At 38.2% G+C, this 26,858-nt stretch overlaps 1 protein-coding gene across 3 annotated transcripts in view; it reads left to right on the top strand.

Annotated features, from left to right (window-relative positions):
• The window catches only part of LOC100642277 (DNA-binding protein D-ETS-4), a 63,759-nt gene extending 39,440 nt beyond the window's left edge, over positions 1-24,319 (top strand). For 2 of the 3 annotated variants that reach the window (XM_003393521.4, XM_020867080.2), the window contains exons 2-6: positions 6,603-6,988; positions 7,163-7,845; positions 9,039-9,193; positions 15,001-15,196; positions 16,742-24,319. In XM_003393521.4, the coding sequence (XP_003393569.1) occupies positions 6,603-6,988; positions 7,163-7,845; positions 9,039-9,193; positions 15,001-15,196; positions 16,742-17,094 (1,773 nt within the window). In that variant the 3' untranslated portion in view covers positions 17,095-24,319. Of the gene's footprint in view, positions 1-6,602; positions 6,989-7,162; positions 7,846-9,038; positions 9,194-15,000; positions 15,197-16,651 lie in introns of all 3 variants that reach the window. The other variant, XM_012314728.3, reaches the window with a different exon arrangement.
• The last annotated feature ends 2,539 nt before the right edge of the window (positions 24,320-26,858 follow it).

Genomic DNA, 26,858 nt, shown 5'->3' with positions numbered 1-26,858 from the left:
TTTCTTTCAAAAGAAAATTCTTTCAAAATTGAAAAATATACAAATACTTTTAACATGATTGTCCTTGTTTTTCATTGATAGGGAAACATATTTAGATATATGTATTTATTTTCATTATAAAACATTAATTATAATCGTCATATGTTTATACACGTTGCACATTTATTTATTTTTTGAATTTAGTGATCAACCCTTTCGCAATAAGTTACGTCGTTCATTGATTCGGTCCATATCCGCAGAAACAATACTTCCAATTGACAAAGCGCCAGGCAACGATCTGAAAATGATATTTCCGGAGTTATGTTCAATTATGTGATCCAGTCGAAGTATGATTTACGCATACACCAGGGTAGCTGACATCGGTTATCCGTGTGTAACGTAACTGGAATTAATTACGCAGAACACAGGCGAACGACACGTACATGGCTGAATTGGCGAGAATAGACGATTACGATCGACTCGTGTGTTGTCACAGCAGCGATAATTCGCAAGGGAAATCCCTGGCATAAATATTCTCGAACGATAAAACGATCGCGATCGAGACCCTGTCTCTGCAACTGTATTACGACAAAAAGTTACGATCACCGATTTTTTGCTCGTTTGTAACCTTGTACAGTGGCTTCCTATCGAATGAGTATAATCGAGAGAACCATAATGGTCTAGACGATTTTTATGATTTTAACGCTTTAGTTCCTTTAAACGAATACTACTTCTTTATTTAACATTTGGAAGTGAAATATAAACTAGATTTATAAATACTCGTCACATAAAAATTGGATTCCAAACTCTTTGGACATGAAAAATTGTTGACTTAAAATTTTTAATTGGAAGCATATGCATCCTGCATAGATACTAATACCAATTGACCCATAAGAAGCATTCAGAGCCATAAAATCGCGCGAAGATAAAATATAATAAACCTATCATTGATGGAACATAAAACTAAGAAATGAATAGTTCACAATCAGATTTGTTAAAAAATTAAAAATTTAAAACCCGGGAATCGTTTTATAATTATAACTTAAAAATATCAGGCTCGAATGGATTAGACAAATCCAACCTATTAGTGGCTGAAGGATTAAATTGTGCGAATAATGGTCATTTGCTTATTTATATCCGAGCTTGCCTCATTCAGACTGCTTCTTTAGGAAAGAAAAAGATGCGCGAAGTTGGTTTTCCTTTGTGCTTAACTCAAGGCAAGTAGCCAGACGAGAGGTATAATTGTTTATAACTTCACTTGACTGGTTGTTTAAAGGTAAAGTGACGGTGGGGAGTTTGCAACTGATGCGCGTGAATGAGCGAATGAATGAACTCGATGAAAACAACGTGAGAAGTTCTCGCGGTGGAATTCTTGTGGTTCCCCTCGTCCATTTTTCGATGTGTCCATTTTGCGTAGTTATTGACATTATTTGCACTGGTTTAAATAAAAAATAGAACAGTTTTTATCTTCAACAGATATTTATAATAGAAAGACTTTACTTAAATAAAAATGTCGAACTAGCTATGAAACAATATCGTCATCGCTTCATACTGGAGAACACAATTTGCCAGTGATTTATACATTTACGTCAGTATATAAAAAATAAGATTATTGCAAAATCAATAGATACTTTATACCAAGTAATACATATTATAATGACCCGAGTGTGAGATAAATCAGAACATCCTTATCTTAGAAATATAATACGACGATAATTACATAAAATAAATACGATAAATACGATAATTACGTATAATATTTTGTTTCAATTAAATATTTCACAAAAAGGTCAATATACGATATTTAAATTTCTTCATTCACAAGATTTTTACCATCAATATTTTTAAACAGCGTGTAGATATTCTTTATCTTCGTGTAAGAACTTTTACCACACCTTAAAACTTTATGAATACAGATCTACTTTTATGGAGCCATCCATTCTCGGATATAAGTATTATTTTTCCTTTCTTCTGTCCATCGCTGTATAACACAGTGGATACGCAGACTGACAACAACCGTCAATGCCAACTACGAACGACTAAACGATTAATGAAAGATTAATGTACGCGCGTCTCGCAAGAAACGATTAGAATTTCAATGAAAACGATTACAAATGCACCTGGAGAAAAAAACACGTGCATAATAACAAGCACCAAAAATATCGTTAGATCGTTATCTATTATATAACAGATATCATAATATCAAAAGAAATTGCTTTGATTCCTCTGAAAAAACGTATTTGAGGAAACGATCCAATTCGTACAATTGATTGTCACGCTAATCAAGCCACCGTATCGACCGAATAAAAGTAGAAGCAAGATTTATTGGAGCTTGGTAAGACACAATTTCGTCGCGGTCGTCGAAAAATCACGGTAAAAAGAAGTTGAAAAAGAATTATTGTTAAAGCTGACTTCATTCTCCTTTCTAATTTCGTTACGTCACGATGGATTAGAGATCATCCAAGGCGTATGATCCTATGAACCGTAAAATTATTGTCCTTGAACCTGGTTGTTCTCTTGCCGGGTCAAGAACCCCCCTTGAACCCTATCTTGGAATTTTAGATATAATTCGGTCTCGGTTTAAAGTGCATGAATTATATCGCTGGAGGAAAATAAAATGAAATGTTGTATAATGTCATATCTTAATTACAAGTCTTGACGAAAAACTTGCAATAAAAGTGAATGACTGATCACGAGATATGGATTTCCGGTCAAAATAAATTCGCCGCCAGATAATGCACACAAATCCAAATGTTCACACGGAAATCAATTAAACGCCGTGCCGAGAGAGTTTAACGGAATTCGACAAGAGACTCTCTTCGATGAACGCTATCGAAGGTTAAGATTTTTTAACTGAGGGTATTATCGATCACGCGCAAATTTCATTTGGTTCAGACGTTGTTCGTTATGAAATCCCAACTGTGATAATCCCTTAGTTATCATAAAACGTTGGTAACTGGTATCCTCTGGAAACTGTTTCTTCAAAGGTGCATATCACCGTGAAACCGATAATTTCTTATCGATCTTTTTCAAATTCGACACTGGACTTTGATATTTGCATTTTATCTACGTTTATTTTGAAGCTGGACTGGAAGTTTCCATATAAACAGCTGTTTAAGGGTAAAATGTAGGGCGTCGTATGTAACATTTTTTAAAATTTATCCATTAACGACGTGATGTGTCTTTTGTTTAACGTTTTGTTATTTCAATTGTGTAACTTAGATGAATGCGAACTTCTAGCTGACAATAAGAAGATTGATTATTTCGCAATAATTGCGAAACGCCAGAAATTTCAGGCTTTCTATTAAATTAATGATTCAGCGCGAATCAATGAGTCACTACCGTCTTATCAGAGTTATCACGAGTTATAAATATAAACGAATCGCGAAAAAGTGTCGAACAACTGTATCGCTTATGTAATATATACATAAATACGTTACGAGTATACCGAAGTCGTAACTTTAAGTTGGGCTAGAAAAATCGTTTTTCTATCACGATGCAATAGAAAAGCATCGTAATCTATGAAAATAACATTTTCCCTCTAGAATTACGAATCGATATATTTTATTACGAAAAGAATAGAAATTGGATTTATAAACATATTTAACGAGAACAGTATCAATTTCAAATCGTTACGTTTCCAGATATTAACAGAAGCGAAAAAAAATGACAAGTAATATATTCTCTGTTCTTTTTGCCCAATTATATCAAACGCTTCAACCATCCCAATTAATATCCCCAATGAGTTCAGCAAAAAACACAGCTACGAATCGATTCATAGCCAAGCACGAGCCATTAAAATGACATTTTATCGTGGCTCTTCGCGGAGATACTCGTTTGTCGCGCAAAAAGTAGCCTTTTAAGCAAAATTAATTACGACGAGAAAACCGTACATCGATCTATCGAGCTCTTAAATCGCGGTTCGTCGAAGCTGGTTTTTCTGGACAGAGCGATCGAACTAAGAGGTGTTGATTTCTCGAAAATGATGAGGTCGGATCCATAACTCGGCTAGAATTCCGCGTTTAATGCAGGAAAGGAAAGATCGCAGTTGCACCGTTGGCCAATGACATCAATGACTAGTTCCTAGGCCAAGAAGATACCAAGGAACTGAGGAAATCTTAAAAACTCGTCATTACGGAGAAGATTTTGTGGTACCTAACCTCCTATCACGTAAAAACGAGACTTTCGTTCGAACGGGTATATGCCATAATCCATGTTGTCAGTTAATTAAGCAGTTCAAAAGATACTGTCTGTTTTTATGTCGTTTGACTTAAGCTTCTTAATTATAACGAACTTATATCGTGTGCAAAAAGTATCGGTGGATTTCAAGGAAACGTGGATTGATCAGTAATTGATTGATCGTGTAACTATTTAAAATCTGTTAAATAACAGCAATGATTTTAAGCAAGAAGTTATAAAAAAAGCAGTTGCAGTGCCAAAAATCAGTCATTCGTCTAAACCTGTTCTAATCTACATCGCAAAAGTAAAACTCAACGACAGCATTTAAAATTTCATTGCAACAAGTTGATCAGTTTCCGGAATACCAATCTCTCCATGTCCTGCTTGTGCGGCAGAGGGGTTAAAGCAAGCCATTCTTTTGCGCAGGCGATTCAGGAAAGCTCGGCCGAGGATTCCATAGTCCATAGATCCCATCAGCATAGATAAACATTCTCTTTCTTGCCGGGACCTTTCGCGGGAGGCTAGAGAGAAGTCGAGAAATACGCGGTCCTCTTTTGTGGCTCGGCCTTCCCGTATCTCTTCTCCTAGAGCTGACCTCTCTTTCTTCCTTCTACTCTTCTCTATCCTCGTTTCTCTAGCCATGACGGTATACGCGATGTTACACGGTTCCAGATGGAGAAGAGATGGTATTGTGTCTCTACGTTGGTATATACACTGTAAGCGTGCAAATCCGCGGCCTCGTGTATGGGTATAATCGTTTATTTCGCGTCGACCTTTGCGGGGCACTACGTCAAAATGTCAGACGCGACCCCGCCTGAGCGTAGGGAAGATGCACTGGGAACGTTGTAATGGGCTTACAAAGCGTAACAAACTGATGCGAGGTCAAACACACGACGGGCAATAAACACACGGAAAGATAAATGGGCCCTTAAGGTGCACAGGCATACCACGTCGGGGAAAGTGTTTCGTTTCGTTTCGGCTCAAACCACTAGGACTTCCTTTACTCGCCCACTTTTACCTTTATTTTTTACCTTTCTTTCGACCCTAGACTCGAGATAATAGAGAGTCGTTAACGATTATTTACAAGGAAACCGAGGCAGATATTTATTATTACAGCGAGGATCGCGAGACCAGATAGCAAAGCCGCGCTATTTTCACGCCACAATATCCTGCGACTGATCCTATCGAATCCTTTGATCCCGTGAACTCGTACTCGGTGGACCGACCGGATAAAGTTTTAATTACCGCGTGCTCTTCCTTTCACCGATGGTGAAGAGGAATTTTTATTGTATATTTCGCTGAATTAATGACGCTGTAAGACGTAGCGTATATAATTATAAATAATTAAAAAGTATTTATAAAATATACCAAGAGTTTCATATTATTTATGAAAATGATTTTTCCAGTACTCGCTAGTAGGTTAATTTAATGTTATTGTGCATTCTGCATCTATAACGCTATATTTATCGCAAGATACATTGAATTTAATCTTATACAACTTCATGTAACATAGAAGCTTGTATATCATATGTGTAGATTTCTTAAAATTTTGTTTTACTTGTTCTCATTTTACTGTATTTCAGTAGTGTATATTCTTCGGTGCTCTTTCAATACCTTCATGCTGATACCAAACAGTCTATGTATATATAGCGATTATTGATTCTTAATTTCCAGATCAAAATGAAACAATAGTCGACTATAATTTCTTGTATAATAAAATTCTGTATAATAAAATTCCGATTACGCTTACATAGTGTAAAATTTCTATTTATCAATTTTCTCAAAGCAGTATGAAAATTTCCAGTGAAAGACGAGAGATAAAGTGCTTGTGAGCGCAATTACACGTTCATATCGAAATGATCATGACGTTAACGTTCGAATTAGACAGTTGACAGAACGATATCGCGACCTCGGCCGGTTCGCAAGTTTCAGAGATGAGTAGGAAGATCGCCTTAAGCCATAAGTGACTTACGAAGCGTAACAAACTGACACGAGTTTAAGCACGGGACGGGCAATAAACACGCGGAAAGATAAATGGACCCTTGGTCCGTCGTTGTACTCTCGAAGAAAGTGTACCATTTCGACTAGATCTTTTTTTCACTTGTACGCGCCGAAATAAATCGTGAGTCGTCGGGGGTGGAACGTAAAAACATTATAACCTCGGTTGAGTTTCTGTGCAGTACGTTTTCTTCTCGTCAAATCATTAAAGTTGTTGATCATTCGATATAAAGTATTGAATTATATTCTCCTGCCTCTTTCTTAAGCACACGTGCATTATAATGATATGGGAATGCATAGGTATTGTATTTTATTAATCTAATTTCAACTGGCACATTCAACAAAAATACAAAAGGTTATCTTGCAAAAAATATAGAACATTCCTCGCAACAAATTCTTCTAGAAACGTAAAACTCGTAAAATCGATCATAAAATGTTTGTTTCAGATGCCACAGACAGTACCTACTGCAGCCGGCTATTCGCCGTCATTCGATTACAGCACATTCCAGTTCGATTTGTCCCTTCTGTCAGACGATTATGCCGCTACGAACACACAGAGCACACTGAAGGCAACGCAAATCAAGCAGGAAGCACAATCGCCTCGCCCCGGTTCGCCGACCGCTTACTCGAGTTCACCTTACCCCGGTGCCGGTGGTGAACTATCCCCTAACTACTCTCACGAAGGTTCACCAGGATACCCGACGAGTCCATACTACGTGCCTAGGAGTCCTCAGAGTGCTCAATTCTATCCGACCAGTCCAGAACCTTCCGCGAAGCAACCGGTTAAGAGAGAAAAGAGCCTCGATCTTCTCGCTATTTTGCAGGAGTCCAGGTAAATTATGTTCTGCCTATTTTGTTAGTTTCTTAAATTAAACGAATTCGCGAAACTCTATTTTGACATTTTTCGATAAAATACTAATTTGTTTTAAAGTTGCAGTTGCAAGTTAAAGTTGCACTTTGAATCGTATATTATATTAACAAACGGTCTCCACAATCCTAATTTCAGACTCCTAGCCGAGAGTCTAGGCTACAGGGAGGATTCTACTGACTGTACAGTGCCGTGCACACCACCCAGGACAGAGGAGGATATTTACAACAGCCTTGACGCGGACTTCTTCGCGAAGAAAGAGGATACCGCAGTGCAAGGACACCCATTGCTGAAGGAAATCCTGTTCAAGGAGGAGCCTCGATCCAGCTGTAGCAGCAGCAATAGCAGTACCAGTGGCAACACTAGCAATTCCTCCTCCCCGTTGTCGTCCTCCTCATCGAGCACTTCTTCCTCACCAGATCCTGTGGAACTCGAGAACAGTTCTCCTTTGAGAAACTTGCTGTTTAAAGGTACCAGAAAGGATTTCGCGGATGCCACGAGAACAAATGTTCTGAAACTTGAGAGAATACAGGACGAGGTCCGAAATCCTCTGCAAAAGGAGGAGGAGCTGTTCAAGGACGGACAAAAGAGCGATCATCAGTTGCTCAGAGAGGTTTTGAGGGATACCAGCTTTCAAAGAAAGTACAATTTGAGACCCGTGGATCTGGGTAGCGTCGGAACAGGGTTCGTGGAAGACATGGAAGCCGGCGAATGTGTCGGTGATCTGACCAGAGAACAGATCGAACCTGTCCTCAGTCTAGCCATCCAGCAGCTCCAGAAGGATTTCGACAATACCTGCGTGGCTCTTGGTATTCATCCCGGTGAGTTATTTCTTTGATTAATCAATTAATATTCAAAAGTTCACGTGTCTGCTTACAGTATACGATACTTCGTTGTTACATAATGACTGGTCACGTTCTTTGAAATTAAAAGATAAAATATAAAGTATGTGGCGATAGCTGACTCGGATTATGACTTCTGAACTTCTGTTTTTAATTCTTTGTAACATGATTCTTCTTCGTATAATTATTAAATTGCGCAAGACCTATGCCTTATTAAATGGCGTAGAACATACTTCCAACGAAACAGAGTCGAAAAATTATCATCGCGAACTAATGCAACATAATGAATAAGTAAACCACGGATAGATGTAACCTCGATAAGCAATAAGAAGATGCGTGAGCGTCCATTAGACTCTTAGACCTTCTTGCTACCTTGCCGCGGGCAAACGTTCGACGTTATCTTCGTGGACGTAGGAGCGACCGGTTCGACTATTAGTTGGTCGCATGATGTCATGCTCGGAATAAGTTACGGAGTCACACTGTTCTTTCACGGTTACGAAATTTTGAGGGCTTCACTCAAGGTCATCTACGGTTCTTCTGCAACTTCTCTAACTAACTAAACAATTTTCGATACTTGTGATCGCGTCACAATGGGATGACACGATTTTAGTGCGAATGACTGTAGCCTCGTTTGCAACCAACGAACAAGAGTTCGCGAGGTAGATCGGCGAAATAGAACGAGCTTCGCGATGGAACGTAGAAAGTTCGGTAGTGAAATCGAAAGTAACCGTATCGATCGCGTGTCGTGAAACTTCGATACGTATGTTCCAAAGCTAAAAATTGTCTCGACTATATGAGAAATGAGTGTACGCAATGGCATAAATGTCGATTAGAAATGACAATAGATGTCGTAAGTATGACAAAATTGTATTGTATCGAGTACGTAAATAAAATCTATGTCGACGTTTCGAGTAGTAAAACTATAACATGGAATTGGAAACTAAAAATAACAAAAGTACATGGAAAAATGTATTGTTTGAAACTAATGAAAATGAAATTTATTTATTTTGCACTATTTATATTAGTCAAACCTAGCGCCGTAATTATTATGCTTCGTTTTCCTTTTTGCAAATAAATTAACAGTGTGACAAAGTAAAAAGTTTAATATCGAAATAATATCTAATAATGCCATGTGCATCGATAATTATTGGAAACAATTGGAATAATTACAGAACCACGACGCTGGAGTGCTGCGGACGTAGCAGCCTGGATCCAGTGGGCCAGAAGGCAGCTGCAATTGCCCTCGGTGCCACTGGAGAGCTTCAACGTGGACGGTGCTACGTTAGCTTCCCTGACGGAAGAGGAATTCTGTCAGCGTGCCCCTCAGGTAAGTCGAGAATAATCTTACGAAAGATTGATTACGGCTCTGCTGGTTCTGTCGTTCGCCGACTCGTCTGCTTTTAAATCGGCCAGTGCATAAGTCGCACTTTCAACGGGTACCGTTACGCAATGCCGTTCTTGAGACAGCAACCAACGATGATTATTCGCAGACCGTTTTAACGAAGCAATTAGTCAATGGAATTTCGTGGTGTTTCGATAAATTGCCGGTGCAAAATGTTTGGTCGAACGTCATCGTCGGTGATTGCCGGCGACGATAAACGCGCGTCATTCTGCTGGTGACGTTCAGGAGTTGAATAAAAGAATCGTGCGGGCAGATGAGGAAGTTCCATCGTTGTTACCCACTGGTTACATATAATTGCGTCAATTACTAGAATTGGTTATTAGCGACTTCTATGAAAGTATTAATTTGAGTTTCGTTTTGAAAACAGTTCGTTCATCTATCCCAGAGATATCGATTAATGTAATTGGAGATAAAAATTTGATTTGAAAGATTTTCTGGTGTTTCTTCAAAAGGAAATTATATTTATTAAGGGGAAAAATTTATTTCGATACAGAATAAAATTATGATAAGTCTAGCATCAAAATATATTTTGTTTCCTTGGGAATTGAATGAGCGATCGTTTTATTGTTAATTACATCTTAGTTGCACAAAGTAATAATAATGTAACAAGTTTAAAATATGACATAACATTTCAATTAATAAACCATTCGTTCTTTTAATCGTTTATGAATTCTTTTATCGGTTTACTAGAATGACTAAAGAATACTTGTTTACAATTAAAGAGAAAAACACATAATCTCGATAGCGAAATGCTTCAATGAATTACGATTACTACGTATAGGCAATATTCTCGTTCGTTATCTGTCGACAATGTTGTCTGCGTTGATATTTTTAAAAAAAGGTTATCTAGTGTCGGTTCAAGAATTTACAACGGATTTCATTTCTGGCGTTATCGCTGTCGGAATTTTTTTTTAACAGACAATGCACGTGGTTGCGTTATTTCAAATGCTATTAATACAACTTAACTTGACTTAACTTACTAAATCAAACGCAGCGAAGTGTTTTAATTGTACAGAAAGTATGTACGCTTTCAAAAACAATGCTGTTTAATATCACACAAATTCCAATCAATCAAGGTAAAAATGCACAAGTAGTTTCAAAAAGTCGTCAAATCCATAACCAGGTAGCTTCCCCGATCGATACATAAAAGATTCTTCAACTACATCGCTACAAAGAACGACTTTTATATGAACAAAACATTTCCAATGTTCGACAGAAAGTGCTCAAAAATTCCGATACACGCCTGTGGAAGCTAATATACGAAACTACGTTTTATCGAACACCATTTTGTACGCGCAATATTGCAGTTTGGTGGTTCTCGTTGCGAAAAGCAGGGAAACGTAGCGAAATAAAAAGTCTGACCTGACCACATTCGATGAAGAAACTAATGGCGCGAGTCACTCGAGAAGCACTCATGGACAAGGTCCGGTGAAAGTGAATTTCCTGGGAATCGATGTGCGTCCACGTTTTTTCCTCGTAATCCATGCTGGACGGGCTAGAAGGAACGGCGCGACGCGACGGTATGAGTAAGCAACTGGCGTAATAATACGGTTTGTGCCGCTTAACGGAACCAGAATTCTCCAGATACACCTTTTGTACGTCGCTGGAATACGTGCTTTTAGCCTCGCACAGATTGCAGATTTCTGTACTCAGTTCGATAGACCGTTATTGAGTAGAGTCGACGAGCCTTAAAGCGAGAATTCTCCGACTTGACGTACGAATTAAAATAGTTGAACTTCGCGATTTTTTGTCTAGGACAGTGTTAGCAAGATCGACCACGAATTTAAAAAGTGTTTACTATAAAAATATTTGTCAAAAAGGGAGAAAGAAATTATATTTGTATTCTCGTAGCGTATATGAAATTTTATGAGAAAGTTTCCTGCTTTATCTTCCTATCTTGACGAAGAATAATACGTAATCTCGTTTTCTTGTTTAACATGGTTCTATAGGTATATAGATGCGGATTTATGTCTGGTCAGTTTTCAACTAGCACCACTTAAATAACCACGATGAAGACAAATTAACTCCTGTTAACATGAATGTAAAATGTCTTCGTCTTGATTTACTGATTATTGCTTGAGTTGTCACGTTCACGTAATATGTCCTTTCAGATAGTTTGTTACCATCTATTCATGTTTTATGATTTCGAGGAGACAGAATATTCATTAGACATGTACGTAGAACGTTCTGTAAATTATTGGATACGAATGATTTTAAAAAATGTCACACTTCGCTAACGGTGTCCATAGGTAAACGAAAGGGGGCAATAACTCCCGGCTAACGTCTCGAACGAGTGTCCGAAGCTGAACTCGATGATGATCACGATCCGCGATGAGACGTAGCGTAATTTCGCAAAGTGAACGAAGGTTAACGTTCTGACTCGTAGCACGGAAACCGGTGATCTCGATACGTCGGCAGCCCTCCTGTCTCTTAAAATCATATCTCGAGAACGCAATGGAAATTAATAGCGGACAGACTGGATATACCTGCATTAGCGGAGGGAGATAGAAGTGGTCATGCATAATGGATTCAGCTTTATATCTTGTAATTGGATAATTGTACCGTACGGCATCCACCGCTGACTTCTTAACATAGAATCATGATCGAACTCACGGTCATGTACTATTCCCAATTTCGTGAATTCTTTCGTCGGTCGCGTACCCTTTGGTCTCGATGTGAAAATCGTTATTAATCAGATGCTAACAGGAAATTTTTAATATTTATCTGACATACGAAAGCCAATAATCTAATATATAGAACTAGTAGATATATTGTCGAGTAGCGTGTACACTCTTACAATCTTTCTTTCATCGTATAACTCTTCAACTCCTTTCGTACAAAAGTGCTTTCTTATCCAGTCACGCACCGTTACAGGCAGAAATTTCACACCCTGCTTCGATCAAAGTGTGCTCGCACGAATTCTTCGATAATGATCTTCACGCGGTAGCGTGGCCGCTCATTGTTCGTCCATTATAGTTTGCGATGCGGCTAGAGTAAGAAGATGGTGGGTTGGCAAGCAAACTGTTTTACCTTTGACCTGAAATTGAACGCGATTCCCGCGGGTTAAATAATTCATACGGCGCCGCAGCGAATCCTGAAGAAGTTATTAACGTAATATTCCGCATTCGTTATGGATATTCGTTCGGCGTGCGAGCCCGGCCTGGTATGTATAATCGACCGCTGAGAATTCGATTCTTCGAACGTTTCGTGGATCGAACATCGTGCCGGGTTCCCATTGCTCGCGTCGCGATCTCACTGCTTGAAAATTACACAGAGCCAGCTCGCGTGCGCCATTCGAGCCTCTGACCAGTCTGGCCAGACCACGTAACATAGTTCTAACCGATTTAAAAATCTGCGACCACTCTATTACCAACGAGCATTTGCATTTAACGAATATGTAATTTATCCAGTCCCCTCTTCCTCTCTCATAGTGTTTTCTGCCTTTCTCTGACTAACTCTGGTGTTCCAATGGATGAGTTCATCCGTAGTTTAGCGATCAGAAACGATCATGTGATATTACTTTACTATTTTCGTGTCTCATGTACTTTTTAAAAATTCCGAACGAGAGAAATGTCTTTCACCAGCATGAATTATTCTAATGACTCTAAGTAGACATTTAAAAGAAGTGTGAAAATAAAGATACTTAATCGATGATAAAATCGCAAATTTAAAACCTTACTGAACATTATACGGTACCATAAGAACACACAACCCCCAAATACTCCCAATACCTGCACTGACAGGCTATGTTTTTAATTCTGATTCAAATTACAAACTTTTAAGAGATCCAAATAATCACCCTAAAAACAACCCCAAACTTATTCCAATTCCATATTTCATCCAACTACCTCAAGTGCAACTGTTACAACGCGTCATTCTATTGCCCAAAGTGCAACGACTTCGACGCACGCAACCTATCGCCATCGCCATCTCTAGATGGTAGAGGTCCGTTGACGTCGCGCATAGAGTCCCTACAGTATGCGTGACACATAGTCACCGTATGCACGGTCCTCGCAGCACATAAATGCATCCAGGTGCGTTGGATATCCCCGTGGTTCCCCTCGTGGGATCCTATGTTCCAGCTTCCAGCGAGTCGAGCAACAGGACTGGTGATCGCGTGTGTACGTGTACAGGACGCGCTATTTGGTCAGCAGAAACGAACGAAAAGTGGGTCAACGGCTGGCTGAATGCCTGGCTCTTTTGCCTGGCTCGCTCGACTGCCTATTGCGTCTCAGCGGAGCCGCTTTCTCTTCTCTTGCGGCTCAACGACATCGTCGCGTCGCAGGAATTCTAACGCTTACGTATTCCAACCTCCCACTCCAAACTTTTCTTCTTTCTCTTCTTCTTCTTCTTTCTTGTCTTCTGTTATTTACGATTTCTTCGTTGTTAAAGTTCATTGCTAGTTGATTGGCAGATAACTATTAGTTGGTTATCGCTCTTTCGAACGTACTACCTCGTTTTGGATGGTCTTGGGTTAGGTTGGTTAATTAAGAAAGGAATGCTGCTGCGTGGACGTGCAACTTTACGGAACGTTGCTGGTCGACCTTGATAAGGTAGCAGCGGGTTCAACAGCGCGTACGTGAAGTTTAAGGTTTCCGGTGGAACCTTGAAACCGGGTCGAAGAGATACGTTACTGCTGTTTAATTAAGTACCGAAACGCGTATCGAGTTCGTTTTACAGATCGCTTCGTACATATGTTAGTTTGGCAATTCATGTTTGGCAATTTCTTTTTCCTGTTTACTGTTACAAGTACGATTATTATTTGAATGATATCGAACCTTTATAGAGTCGCCGAAGAAAAGAATCCCGTGAGTACCTAAAAATCTCTAACATGCTTAAACGTAATTAAACGCAAAGAATAAAAAATTATTCCGAATTTTAATTACCATAATCAACATAATATACATTTCATTGATGAAAGAACTGCTTTTTTCTGCTCCTGTACGCCTGTTAGCGGTTCTACTGTACATGGTAATCTCATAAATCTTTTTAATTACGATCTGACGCATCTTCAAAAGTATTCACCCGTGAATTTACAGTTATCATCGGATACTCCAATTCTTTTTAGCAACTTTTATCGACTGCCTTCAATTTGCATTTCTGTTCATCCACCAGGTGTTTTAGGTGCATACGGTTACCGTGAAGCTTAATTGTTTTACATTACTATAGAATTTGTGCGGGCCGCTATTAATCTTCGGCTATGATAAATTTATCCACTCGGCTCTTCTTGACTTCTCCTCTTCCCATCGTTCCTTCTTTTTCTCCCGTTCGTTCCTGCCGTTGCCAAATGGCAACCGCTAAAAGTACATTCTTGGAACTCCTTACCGTACCGAGAGACAGGTATTCATGCAAATGGGCTCCATATGGAGCCATTAGAGATAACGCGATTTTTCAGAATGCGAGAGAAAACGACTCTCACGAGCGATTCGACAGGAAAATTCTCGGATGAGTTATAACGTGGGTAATGAAATTTCGATGCAATGCAATTCGTTTTAAATGATAGAAAACGTAGGATAATCTTTTTGTCGAACGTTTCATATATATGTTTTTAAACATAACATAACTAAAACAATTTATATTTATGTTTTTACAGTTTAGTTCCAGAAAATTGCTCTTGTCAAATAGTAAAAATTTCTATTTGTGAAATATGATTGATTAGATCGATAATATATTTGTTTGACTAAATAATTATTTAACGTTTTTATACAATCTTTTGGCTTCTTTTGTTTCAGTGTGGAAGCATTCTTCATGCGCAACTTGAAATTTGGAAAGCAACAGTCGAAGAATCTCCACGTAACACACTGGCAGCTTCCTGGGTTCCCCCTGTTGTGCAAATATCTAACAGTAACAATAACACCTCATCCCCTATTACGAATACAACTCCAGCCAGTGTTAAGGGCTCCACTTGCAGCGGAGATTTCTCTGATGGTATGTCAATCTTTTAAACGTTGTCTAGTATTTTATAACTGCTTTTAATATGTCAAGATTACTTTAACCTCTTTTGTCTTACAATGTCGTGTCAGTTCCAATCTAACGAAAAAGGATTTTATTTGTAATAGGATTTAGTCAATGATATTATATAACAACAAAAAAGAAATCGCAAGGCAAAGGGTTCGGATATCTCTAGAACTTAGTTTCCATTCAGGCTAAAGATAGTGAGATTCGTGAATAATAATATACGAAAATCTAATTTACAAACACGCGACGACTATAGAACTTCTCAAACGATGGAATCGTTTCGCTGCTTAAACATACGTATTAAAATTATAATACTCACATATGATGCTCTACTATTCTCTACATAATATGCTCTACAATTTTCAACGTAAAAATTTCCATCTTTATAACTATGTATATATATATCCATATTAATTAACTCCTCTAACGTTTAAAAAAGTAAAGGCTATGGCAGTAAGCTAACTTTAATATTCTAAACATCTTAGCTTACTACAAGAAATCAGGATGTCCGATTATGATTAATTATATACACTCCATAATTATGCATTCTGTCATAATCATTTATTAACTATACACCACAAACACAACATATCAATACGTTAAATTACCATCACAGTAGAGATAGCTTGCATCGATGTGATTAATATATTATCTTAGACTATAAAAACCCGAAGAAGTAGTTAGAATTCAAGGTAAACATTAATGTGGTAATTGTAAAAGTAAATGGTTTCTATTCACCAACTGAACACTATAATCTTTTATCACAACGAACTTTGCGCGCTTATTAACCATATCATTATAATGGATTAAGCATCCTTATCACCGTATCTTATCACTGAACCTCATCCAGTTACGAGCTATAATTGTCCGTAAATATTAATATGCTAATCAGAAATAACTTCGTGTTATATGTATATGTGCATATGTACCCACTAACCAAATACCTAACGCATGAACTTAATAAATATACCTACGTATTTAGTCAACGAAAGAACTCACCTTGCAAATTAGACACTGCTGAAGCTTTCATTCCAGTTTTTAATCTAGCAATAAATTATTAAACAAGAACTTAGAAAGATGATTATAATGACAAACGCGCACACTTAATATCTAGAATAACTCTAAAAATTAGCATGCTCAAAGACACAACGAAATGGTTGTCCTTCCACCATGTTTCCTCCTTCGCTACATTATCTAAAATATCGTGCATACCGTTATACTTATCAATCAGCTAACAGCAACAACGAGTTCAAAAAAACATATTCATAATTCATAACCGTATACCTATCCAATAACCAAATAACAAAAAATAAAGTTGGTCAACCATCGCACCGATTACCAAGAATATCAAGCTACATATACTTAATCATAACACTGCTCGGTAGAAGCACGCCAAAAGAAAATCCTCAAACTTTTAATCGCCAGGACACTATCACCGCACGAAGCACATCCGGGAAAGTCCTAGATGATTCACGAAACCGAGGCGTTTTGGCTGGACGCCGTTTCTTTTTGCAGACGAGGACGAGGACTGCGGTTCGCAAGCTGGAACGGGCGGTGGCGGCGGCGGCGGTGGTAAAATGCGTAACGGTGGCTCGCACATTCACCTCTGGCAGTTCCTGAAGGAGCTGCTGCAAAGCCCTGGCATCCACGGTTCCTGTATACGTTGGCTAGACCGTGGCAAGGGCGTGTTTAAGATCGAGGACTCGGTCCGCGTGGCCAGACTCTGGGGCAAACGAAAGAATCGGCCGGCCATGAACTACGACAAGCTTAGCCGTAGCATCAGACAGTACTACAAGAAAGGGATCATGAAGAAGACGGAACGTAGCCAGAGGCTCGTCTATCAGTTCTGCCATCCTTACTGTCTGTAAATCCCGGTTCCGTTAAGCCTTTGCGCTCACGGACATCGAACGTGTTACCTCGACGCCTTTCAAAAATGTTTCATATTTATTCCTGGCGAAATACGTGACGAATGGACGAGTTGAGTCTTGATCTCGTTCGATCTCACGATTTATAATATTATTTATTGTAAACGCGATACGTGTCGGGGTAACATCGATGAATAGCGTCGCCTATCTTTGTCGTAATTACTCGTCGATTCTCGTTTATAATTAGAATATTATATTATATGATTAGAATATATACATCGGCGATAAATTTGTCGACATTGTGGACGATCGAATTATTCTAGTTATCGATGGTTTATCGAACGAGCGCAAAGAGTTTAACACCTTCTCGCCGGTTCGAGATTCAAGGTCGTCTAGGCTGAATACCTTGAGGCTGGCGTTCGTTTTCAAAGGGAGTTACGACGAAGGGCTTCCGACTCTTTCTGCGTGCAATCTTTCCTCACAGGACTCGTCGCGAAGACGAACGATGGTGTGCGTGCCTGTTTCTCTCGTTGCGTGCGTGTCTGTTCGGTGTGGTTGATCTTTTGAACAAAAAAATGAGAAGATAAAGAAAAAGTAAAACAGTGAAGAATCAGTACGGAGGTCAAAGATAAAAAAATACGATCCACCGTGTCCGGTGTATTATCCTTCCAAGGATAACGTCGTGCCACGGGTGGGTACCACTAAGTACGCCCGTTTTGGGCGATCCTGTTTCCTTCCCTCTCCCTCGCCCTAGGTTTTCTTCCCCACTCTGTAGCTCCTTTTTTTCATTTCTGCCCCGACTTTTCTCGTTGTAACATAAACGATTGCCCCTTAAAAAGTAAGTTACTCCTTCGTTTCACGATCCACAATTTCCCCGTTCCGATTATCGGAGGCGTCGGGACGTATGCAGAGTCGGTTTTCAAATCTTTCGACTGGTACGCTTTCTGTAGAAATATCATCTTTCATTTTCAACTTGTCTTTTAAATTCTTTTTCTTCCGATATCAAATTTTAAATAACGTATAACTTCATAATAATATCAAGGTAATCGATGATCGCGTGTTAACGTATCGATACCACTTAACCACCAACGGTATATTATGGCTCGTACTAACACTAACGTTTTACTAACGTAACGATAACGATATACATAGTACGATAATGCTGCTAGTATTATTACTATATTCCCATGATATCGGTAATACTACTGCAATGTTATGAGCGATGTACTAACCATAATGTTAATGTTATAACGTACTGATGGTGGTATTAAATCGGTATTATATACCGTTGTATTATCATTAGCACGTTATCGATGCACTTAAACGCGACGTTACGTTAACCCGCGATATTTCTACGACTATTAAAGCGGCGATCGAAAGACGAGATGATCGACGCGTCCGAGATCTCGTTCGGAGGTACGTCCTACGAGGTTCGAACGTGCAACGTCGTGATGCCGACATTATTGTTGTTCGAGGATGGAAGAACAACAAGGAAGAAGCGAGTCAGTGGAGATTTCGTTGGAGAAAAGGGAAGAAACTCCTCTTTCCTCTCTGTTCTCACGATTGCTTACCAGCGCCGGTCGCCAAAGCCTCGAGCTGTATCCAATCCACGGATCCACGATCTATGGACGATCCAGCGCGCGGAACTATTCGCTCATGCTGGATCCGTCCCGCCATTTTAATTTTTCTTTTTCATAAGAAATCGGAGTAAATAGAAAGAAAAGGGAATTATTGAATCCTTTGATAGTGTTGAGATTATCTATGCTTGGTGCTATGAATTGAATATTTTTTTATCAAACATCTTTACAACATTTATATTTCACAAGGCAATGCTAGTTTATAAAACATGAACTTTTTCGCTTGTATAAAAAAAATTAACTATTTTTGATGCGAAATATTTTACAAATTGTAGTATATGTATAGATAGAAAGATATTTTTGATACTATAGACGTATACAAGAAGAACATATTTTTCTAAACATATTTTCCGAATTTTTACATACTCGAAAGTGCCTTCTTCGATGTTCTTAAAGATAAAGAAAGGAAGAAAGTCCCGGCAATCTGACACGCGTCCTTTTGAGGTACGTGCAGCATCGCGCGTCGAGCGGTGCGGAAAATTTTACTCGCGCGGCGTGAAACGATCGACGCACGATCGATTCGTCCTACGATGTGCGATCTCGTCTTTCCTATCTCGAAGAGAAGGCATAGAGTTTCTTCGAACGACGGAATGAGAAATAGGAATAAAGTGAGGAAAAAGGAAAAACAAAGAAACGGTAGAAAAATGGCGGTCGTGAATAGCTCGAAGCTGATACGTTTGCGCGGCTGGTTCTGGTGATTTTGGTCCCATATATCTATGATATATTAAACATTGTATGTTCCATGAACGATCTAGCGTGTAAGTTTCACTTTAGGCGTATAGATATCATAGCGGCTCACGTGAGCCGTCTGTTAAGTTACTCGAAGAGATTCCCTTCTATATCTCCTCTCCTCCATTTCCTCTTTTTCTAACCTTTATCTAAATAGCGTTTAATTCCGTTAATCGTCGTGCTAACTTATCATTAATTAATCGTACTTCTTATTAAGATTTATTTAAACCTGCTCTGAATACTTAAAATAGAATTCCTGACAATCATGAAGCTTAATCGCATTCATTCTATATGTCGTCTCTATTCTTATTCGTTTATTTTTGTTTTTCTTTCATTCAATATCGGCTTAAATATCGAACGATGATTTATTCGAGAATTTTAGGGCTACACAGGTCAAATATAAGGATCCTCTGGAATTTAGATCAGCGCGAAGTATCGAGCTTCTTCTTCTATTCGAAGCTTCCGAGTGTAAGTCATCGGGATGCAATTGCTATTACAATTTCTCACGCTTCAGGTCCTAAAGTCTGGAATAGAAACAATGTTTTCGTTCGATATTTAAGAAAAAGCCTTAGAGATCGAAGATCGAGTGAACAGTTGGAATTCGTCTCTGTGTAATGTTTATTTAATGCGACTTTATTCTATGATTATTTAAGAACTCATCCAAACGAACCCATTGATAGGTTCTACTAACATCGCAATTGTTTCGCTCACCGATATCGGTTGTATATAATACTTGACGTATAATCATTTTGTATGTTCGTTTTATTTTATTATTATTTTTATTATTATTATTATTATTATTATATTATATATTTTTTAATAATTATTTATTTAACTGAGTTCGTTCGTAATCGTATTAATATATTTTATATATGTACGTTACATTGTTAGAAAGTTGTTCTCTACGTAAGATGTCGAGGTCGTCGTGGCGTGGCATGCCATGGAACTGGTTTCAATTTCGCGTTTCGGCTCTGTCTCCGCGGACCATGTTAAATTGAACGATAAAGAAGAACGAGTCACTCGGGGAAGATTTTATTATTTAAAACAATGAAATTGATACGACGACACGCGATCGAAGGACGACCTGTAACTTTCGCCCCGTCCTGGATGTGCAACTACCGCGCCAAATATATCGGAATCTCGAAATAGGTTTTTAAGCCAAAGAACATGACGACGAGCTCGATTATGTTCTCGAAACTAGAGACAGAGGAAGATATGTTCGTTCTTAATTCCGCGCGTTTGTGATTCGCAAATTTTAATGAATTAAAATTCTGATAAAAAGTTAATTCCGTAGACTATATACGCGTATATTATCATCGAGAACATGAAGTCGTGAACGTTATAAACGTTCATGGAATCCTGTTGAATTTTAACCGGTGCATCGGTCGAATTTCAAGATTACAAACGTACGAGTATTTAAGCCTGTAATATTTCTGTTGCCAACACGAATACTCACTGCTATTACCCATGATTCAATCACGTATTCCAAAATTCCAGTTTCAAATAAAAATGCAAAACGAAAACAACCTGTTAGTTCTTTTATTCTAGAAATTGTTCTGAATATCAGAGACTGCATCACCCGTGCAATATCAAATTAATTTCGATATTAAATACAATAACCTCTGATAGACGAATAGAATTACCCTGAAGGGTACCTGTGAACTTGCTCTTAATGCCAAACGCTGCAGATTATCCATCGACATGAAACGTTACACATTCGGTTTTAAGGATATTGTAATTTATAAGTAGCCAATATAAAACGGAATAAACGAGTAACGTTTTGATCATTTCAATCTGAATATTTAAGTAAAAACGTTTCGGGACGAAACAATTATTAAAGCAAAAGCTTAAACGAGATCATTTACAAAAACTACCAGGCAACGTTTCTTTTCTTTTGACGAGCTTTGTCCAGATTGAGATGTAAATTCGGTCACGTTTCTGCGTTGTAAGCCTGCCTCATGATCCTCGTAATATCGCGAACGGGAAGAAAACGAAATCGAATTGTTTCTTTGGTCGTCACTCGAGCGAGCACTTGTACGCTCGGCAATCGTCATGAAGTTGCTGTTATTAGAATCTTAAGTCGACGATACGACATACGTCGCAACCATCTTTTATCAGGATTACTTTTAAAAATAACCTGATCCTTCTCCAATGAAAAAAAGACTGCCGTCGTCGTACATTCGAACGCATTGAAAAGGTCGCTCATAATCGTAAACCACGACGGATTATCAGTTTCCAGTTCGGCAATGTACGTGATTTCGATCGGGCATCTCTCAGATTTATCTCCACCCTCTTTTAGCGGCGAGATCGGTGCACAAGCAGCAACATGCAGACTATTCACTTAAGAAACGATTCGTTTGTGACCAATGAAAGATAGTCAGCGTTGCGGTTTCTCTGCAGGTTTTCAAGGATTTCTGTAGAGAGATGCTTTGGTCCTTGTAAATGAAAGATTTATCGAAGTAGCAGTGTAGGTTTTAAATTGACGTTCGTTATGATGTAAAAACGATAAGGCGGTATGGAGATAATCGTTCAACCTGAAAGATTTGCATTCTGTTTCTCCGTTTCTTTCACTTCCCGCTGTTTAAAAAGGATCGTCAATCGAACACCATATCGTTCCTTCCTTAACGAAATCCTTTTATTTGTTGAAATTCGATTGAGTTTTTAGCATTCTTTGGAAGATTTCTTGTTTTTGTCATGACAAAAGTTGCAAGATTTTATACAGAGAAAGATTTGTATGGATGATAGCCTTTAAATATTCTTCCAGGTTAATTTACGAATGGACAAGATCATTATCCTACATTTTCCACAAAATCATCATCTACTCCAAGTTACAATAACAATTAAGAAACAACTTCTAGTAATTAACCACATGTAGCCGAGCGACAGTGTCCAAGATTTCTAAGCAGCTTTCAGTCTGATAGTTCCTAAACATTCTACGTAGCACGTCGATTCTCTCGTGATGGCCGCAAATCGTTCGTTTTCAACCCGAGACTTTACAGAAATCGTGCACCGGTTTACTAACGCGGCCGTTCCTTCGGGGATTTTACGATAATCCATTGTGTGGCAGGCTTCGTGGCGTTTCGTAGCTTTAGTGGTAGCCGGTACTTCCGTCAGCAGTAAGGTATACGAGTTTCAAAGTACACGCTGTATTTTGTGATTCCAACACGATTATATATACGAGCGACTATTCAAAGAGAATAGCATTTCTACTTAAGAATCGTGATTAATTCTCGATCCTTCTCGATGACTTTAGGAATTACAGTGGGAAAACGCGATGGTGAAATGAATGAATGACGAATAAATATCGGTTTATTTAGGCGGATTTATGGACGATTGTGATCTTGAAAAAATGCCGAAGGACATTTTTCTTTGAAATTCTTTCGCGAGATAAAAGTTTGGACGAAACATCTTGTGAAAAACAAACTGAGTTACTTTCAGTCGATAATTTTACGAAATTTTTAAGAATGATGTTTATAGGAATAGTTTATCAGACAATATAAATTCAAAATAAAAGTACACAGTACCTCGTTCCACGTTTCATTAGAATATAGAAGATGGAATTGCAATGGCAGAGAAGACGAAACCAAGCGTAATAGAAAAATCGTGAGCGTCATAATGGCTCCGTTATTACGTTACAAATGATCTATTGTCACCGGCGAGGGGGCAGTGTAAAAAAATATCGTTGAATTATTCCCAGAGATTAGATTAAAGAATCCAGGTAGTCGTTTGTGGTTGGGAGGAGAGCAGCTTGCTTTTCAGTTGCAGCTGCACAACGAGATTTCGTCGTTGCCGTGACTAACAGTTGAAACCAATACGAACGAAGAGAACAATGTCGATAATGCAACTGCCAGAGCACAGTTGTACGCCAACTATCCGGGGCGTGGCAATTAGATAAGTCTTGCTGCTATAAAATCGATTCTGGAACTGATAATTATAATTGGACGGTGTAAGCAGTAGACAAGTACAATAACGAATGTGCAATGTGAAAACATTCCATGAATCGAAGGTTGAAAGTTCTCGGAAGACAACTTTTTCGGATACTTCCTCGTCTTTTCTCTTGTAAAGAGACTACGATGTTCTTAAGAATTTTTAAAATAGCAAAAAACGTTTGTATTTCGAATGAAAGTAAGGTATACAATATTTGAAAACTTGGCGAAAATTGGCAAATTAACCTCTACTAAGAAAAAAAAGAAGTGAAAGTAATTAAATGTTCTATATAAACAAATTATAAGACCAGAAATGATCTCGACTCAATTTTACATGAATTAAACTGATTGTACTTAAAGCAGCATCACACCCGAAACTATGTAAAGAGAATAAAAAAGAAAAGGGGAAGAAAGGCGTGCTTCCATTTTTTTGAACGACCGTGAGTCGAATCGTCGAGTCTAGTTGTTATAAATTTGGACGTAATCACGAAACGGCGCGGCGTGCGAGCATATTATATATCAATGGCGGTGAGACTCGTTCATTCGATATGTTACTTAGCGTTAACGAGTTTATTTAATTAGGATTAAGAGTTGTTTTATCGTTACTTAAAACGATCGGTCTTGTTGTAAGGCATTTTGTTACGAGTTAAATATTTATACCATCGTCGATCATCCTGCCCTATCATTGCCCCCATTAAATAAGATTAAACTAAAAATACCGCGCGCAGTGATTAACAACGATCAACATCAATATCAACGATACCTAATTGCATAGAAATCCACAAACACACGCATGTATGTATGTATATGTATACATTATATTTTCTATTGTATGCCGATGTTCTTGCTGTCAGGATTTGAAAGCGAGATACTAACACGAAGCAAAGATAAGAAGAAAAAAAATAAAAAAAAACGATTGCAAAACCTCCCAGAAAAGCATTTCATTGAGATTGCCCTTTGTAATCAACCATAGTCTATGCCTATTAGCTTTTCCTTTCTTTAGTTTAATTAATATTTTAGATATTTCTTTAAATCTTCATAGAATTGATAAATAAAATAACTGTAAAAATATAATTACTCAATTAACAAGCTAGAATGTTGCCTAATTAGCTAATTCTTTAATTGATCAAGGAAAGCCTATTATATGCATCCTATACACGAATAGAAGTATTTAAGGAACATGTTTACGACACAAGTATTTTAAAGAGTAATAAATGACTCACTAGAAGCTGCAACTAATATTTCCTAGAAACTCGCGTAAGTGTTTTTTATATCTCGAAGGCAATCTTTACCTAAATGAGTATTATTAAAAGATGAAGGATAAGAAATAAATACTTTCAAAGTAATTAGCAATATCTTCCATTGTACTCGAAAGCAAGAAATCCCTACCAAGTAAAGTAAAAAGTGGATTCGTTGACTCGAGGAATGCAAGAATATTCGAACGCACAATCAAAACTTCAAGTCCTATTTATTTCCATAGCTAAAAACCAATAACGTAAAAAGAAGCGAAAGCAATTCACAATTGTGGGCGAGTGAAAGTTTTGAAATGATGCGAACCTAATCGACGATAAATTCAGGTGACTCATCTCGATTAAATTTCCATTCAACGATGATATCCAAATCGCAGCGGAATTAAATCTTGGAGGAATTTCGTTTCAGTCACGAAAGGATAAAAAAAAGTAAAGGCAAAGCGGGAAAGAAGAAAACTACGAAGTCATTAAGTAGAAAATAATTATTACTGGCTTGTGATTTTCTAAAATGAAACTTCAGGAATGCAGAGCAACATGTGTATACAAATAAAAACATGTTTCATATTAACCCTGCGACGCTTTCAAAAGCAAACGAGACGAGAAATGAAATCGAAGATCGAGGAGATTTTCGAATGAATTTTCACGCACTTGTTTCATGTGTTTACGATATGGAAATTGGCATTTACTTTCAAATCAATTAAAAAGAAGGAACTTGAGGAGAATGGCTCCCTCTTTAATGGTATTAATGGTATTAAAAATAACAGTAACAAATAAGGCAATAATGTGTCGCTTTAATGGTACCACGGTCTAGCAATTTCAATTACAGCGTTTTAATTGGCCCTTGCTACATGGGAGCAATTACGTCGATTAATGGGAAGATGCACGGCAACTGGAGCGCGAATTTTATACCAACGGCCAGGATTTATTGGTCGGTAAACATTTTTTAAGGGAAATGTAAACAGGTATTCATGAGCGTACTGTGTGATAAGATGCGATAAATAATTGTAACGTTCACACATATCGTGGCGTGTGAATGATTACGATAGATAGTAAGGATAGTTGGAAAGTTTACATATTCTCTACTCAGTTTACTGTAAATTCGAAACATGTAAAATAAAAAATTTATTGATTTTCACGCTCTTATACAAGCCTGTACGTTAAAAACAACTGCATATATCTCACAACAGATGTCTATACAAAAAATTTCTTCCTATCATGAAAATCGAGAAAGTTTGGATCTCATAACTGAGTGTACTTTATAATAACTATAATAATTGATAAGTAGCTCAAGTAACTGTGTTTCACGAAGCGGTAAGTAGAAACAGATGTTTGAAGTCAGACATAGGTTAAATGAGCTGTAATGCTGGCACAAATTTCGAAGAACGATTAAAGGTAATCAGTGTATTATAAAATAACAATATTCGTGAAAATTTAATAAATAAATTAAAATGTAAATCGTTCAATAAAATGTTCGTTATAAATATTAATGAATCGGTAATATTGCATATATCGTTAAAGAAAATGTAAAACTTTAATTATGTTCGATTGCATCGTACCATCACCCCCGAGCTTCTATATATTCAAACCAGTGCAACACCAAACTAAACACTCAAAACCTAAACACTTAACATAAAACAAACATTGAACATAAACTTAAACATGCAAGACAGCTGTTTGATCTCCTTCAAATACGAGCATACCAATTTACGCCGTGCAATCAACGGAATAGCGAATTTGCGAACTCGGCCAAACAAACGGAGAGTAAGAGGCCGAGCGAAGGAACAACGGCAACAACAAGCAAAAACAAAAGGGTTGAACTGCGAAGGATGGCGAGAATCTCTCTGCCATAAAGATTCGTATCGCTCTGGAAACGTCGAGCTGCTCTCTTCTCTCTTCGATCTATCTCTCTTTTTCTGGTTTCCTTTTCCTTATTCACCTTTCTGCGATCATCCCTGCGCGGAGCAAAGGGGGCGGGCACGAGGGCAGTGGGCGTCCCTTTTCGAGATTTACGACGATTTAATCGTACAATTAATCTAACACCTTGTTGCAACAACACCTCGCACCGCGTATCTCCGTTACCTCCGACTCTCCACGATTCCAGGGGAAAAAATCGAGCCGTCTGCTCCAGGAAGGAAGAAAGAGTAAAGGAGGGAGGTAGGAGAACGGTGGACGGATCGACGAAGAAGCACAGGCTAGGCCTCTTCCCAACCATCTATCGTGGCTGA

Source organism: Bombus terrestris, chromosome 2 (assembly GCF_910591885.1).
Source record: "Bombus terrestris chromosome 2, iyBomTerr1.2, whole genome shotgun sequence".
Classification (NCBI taxonomy): domain Eukaryota; kingdom Metazoa; phylum Arthropoda; class Insecta; order Hymenoptera; family Apidae; genus Bombus; species Bombus terrestris.
The sequence above is the reverse complement of the archived record's forward strand: the minus strand, read 5'-3'. Positions and strand labels throughout refer to the sequence as shown.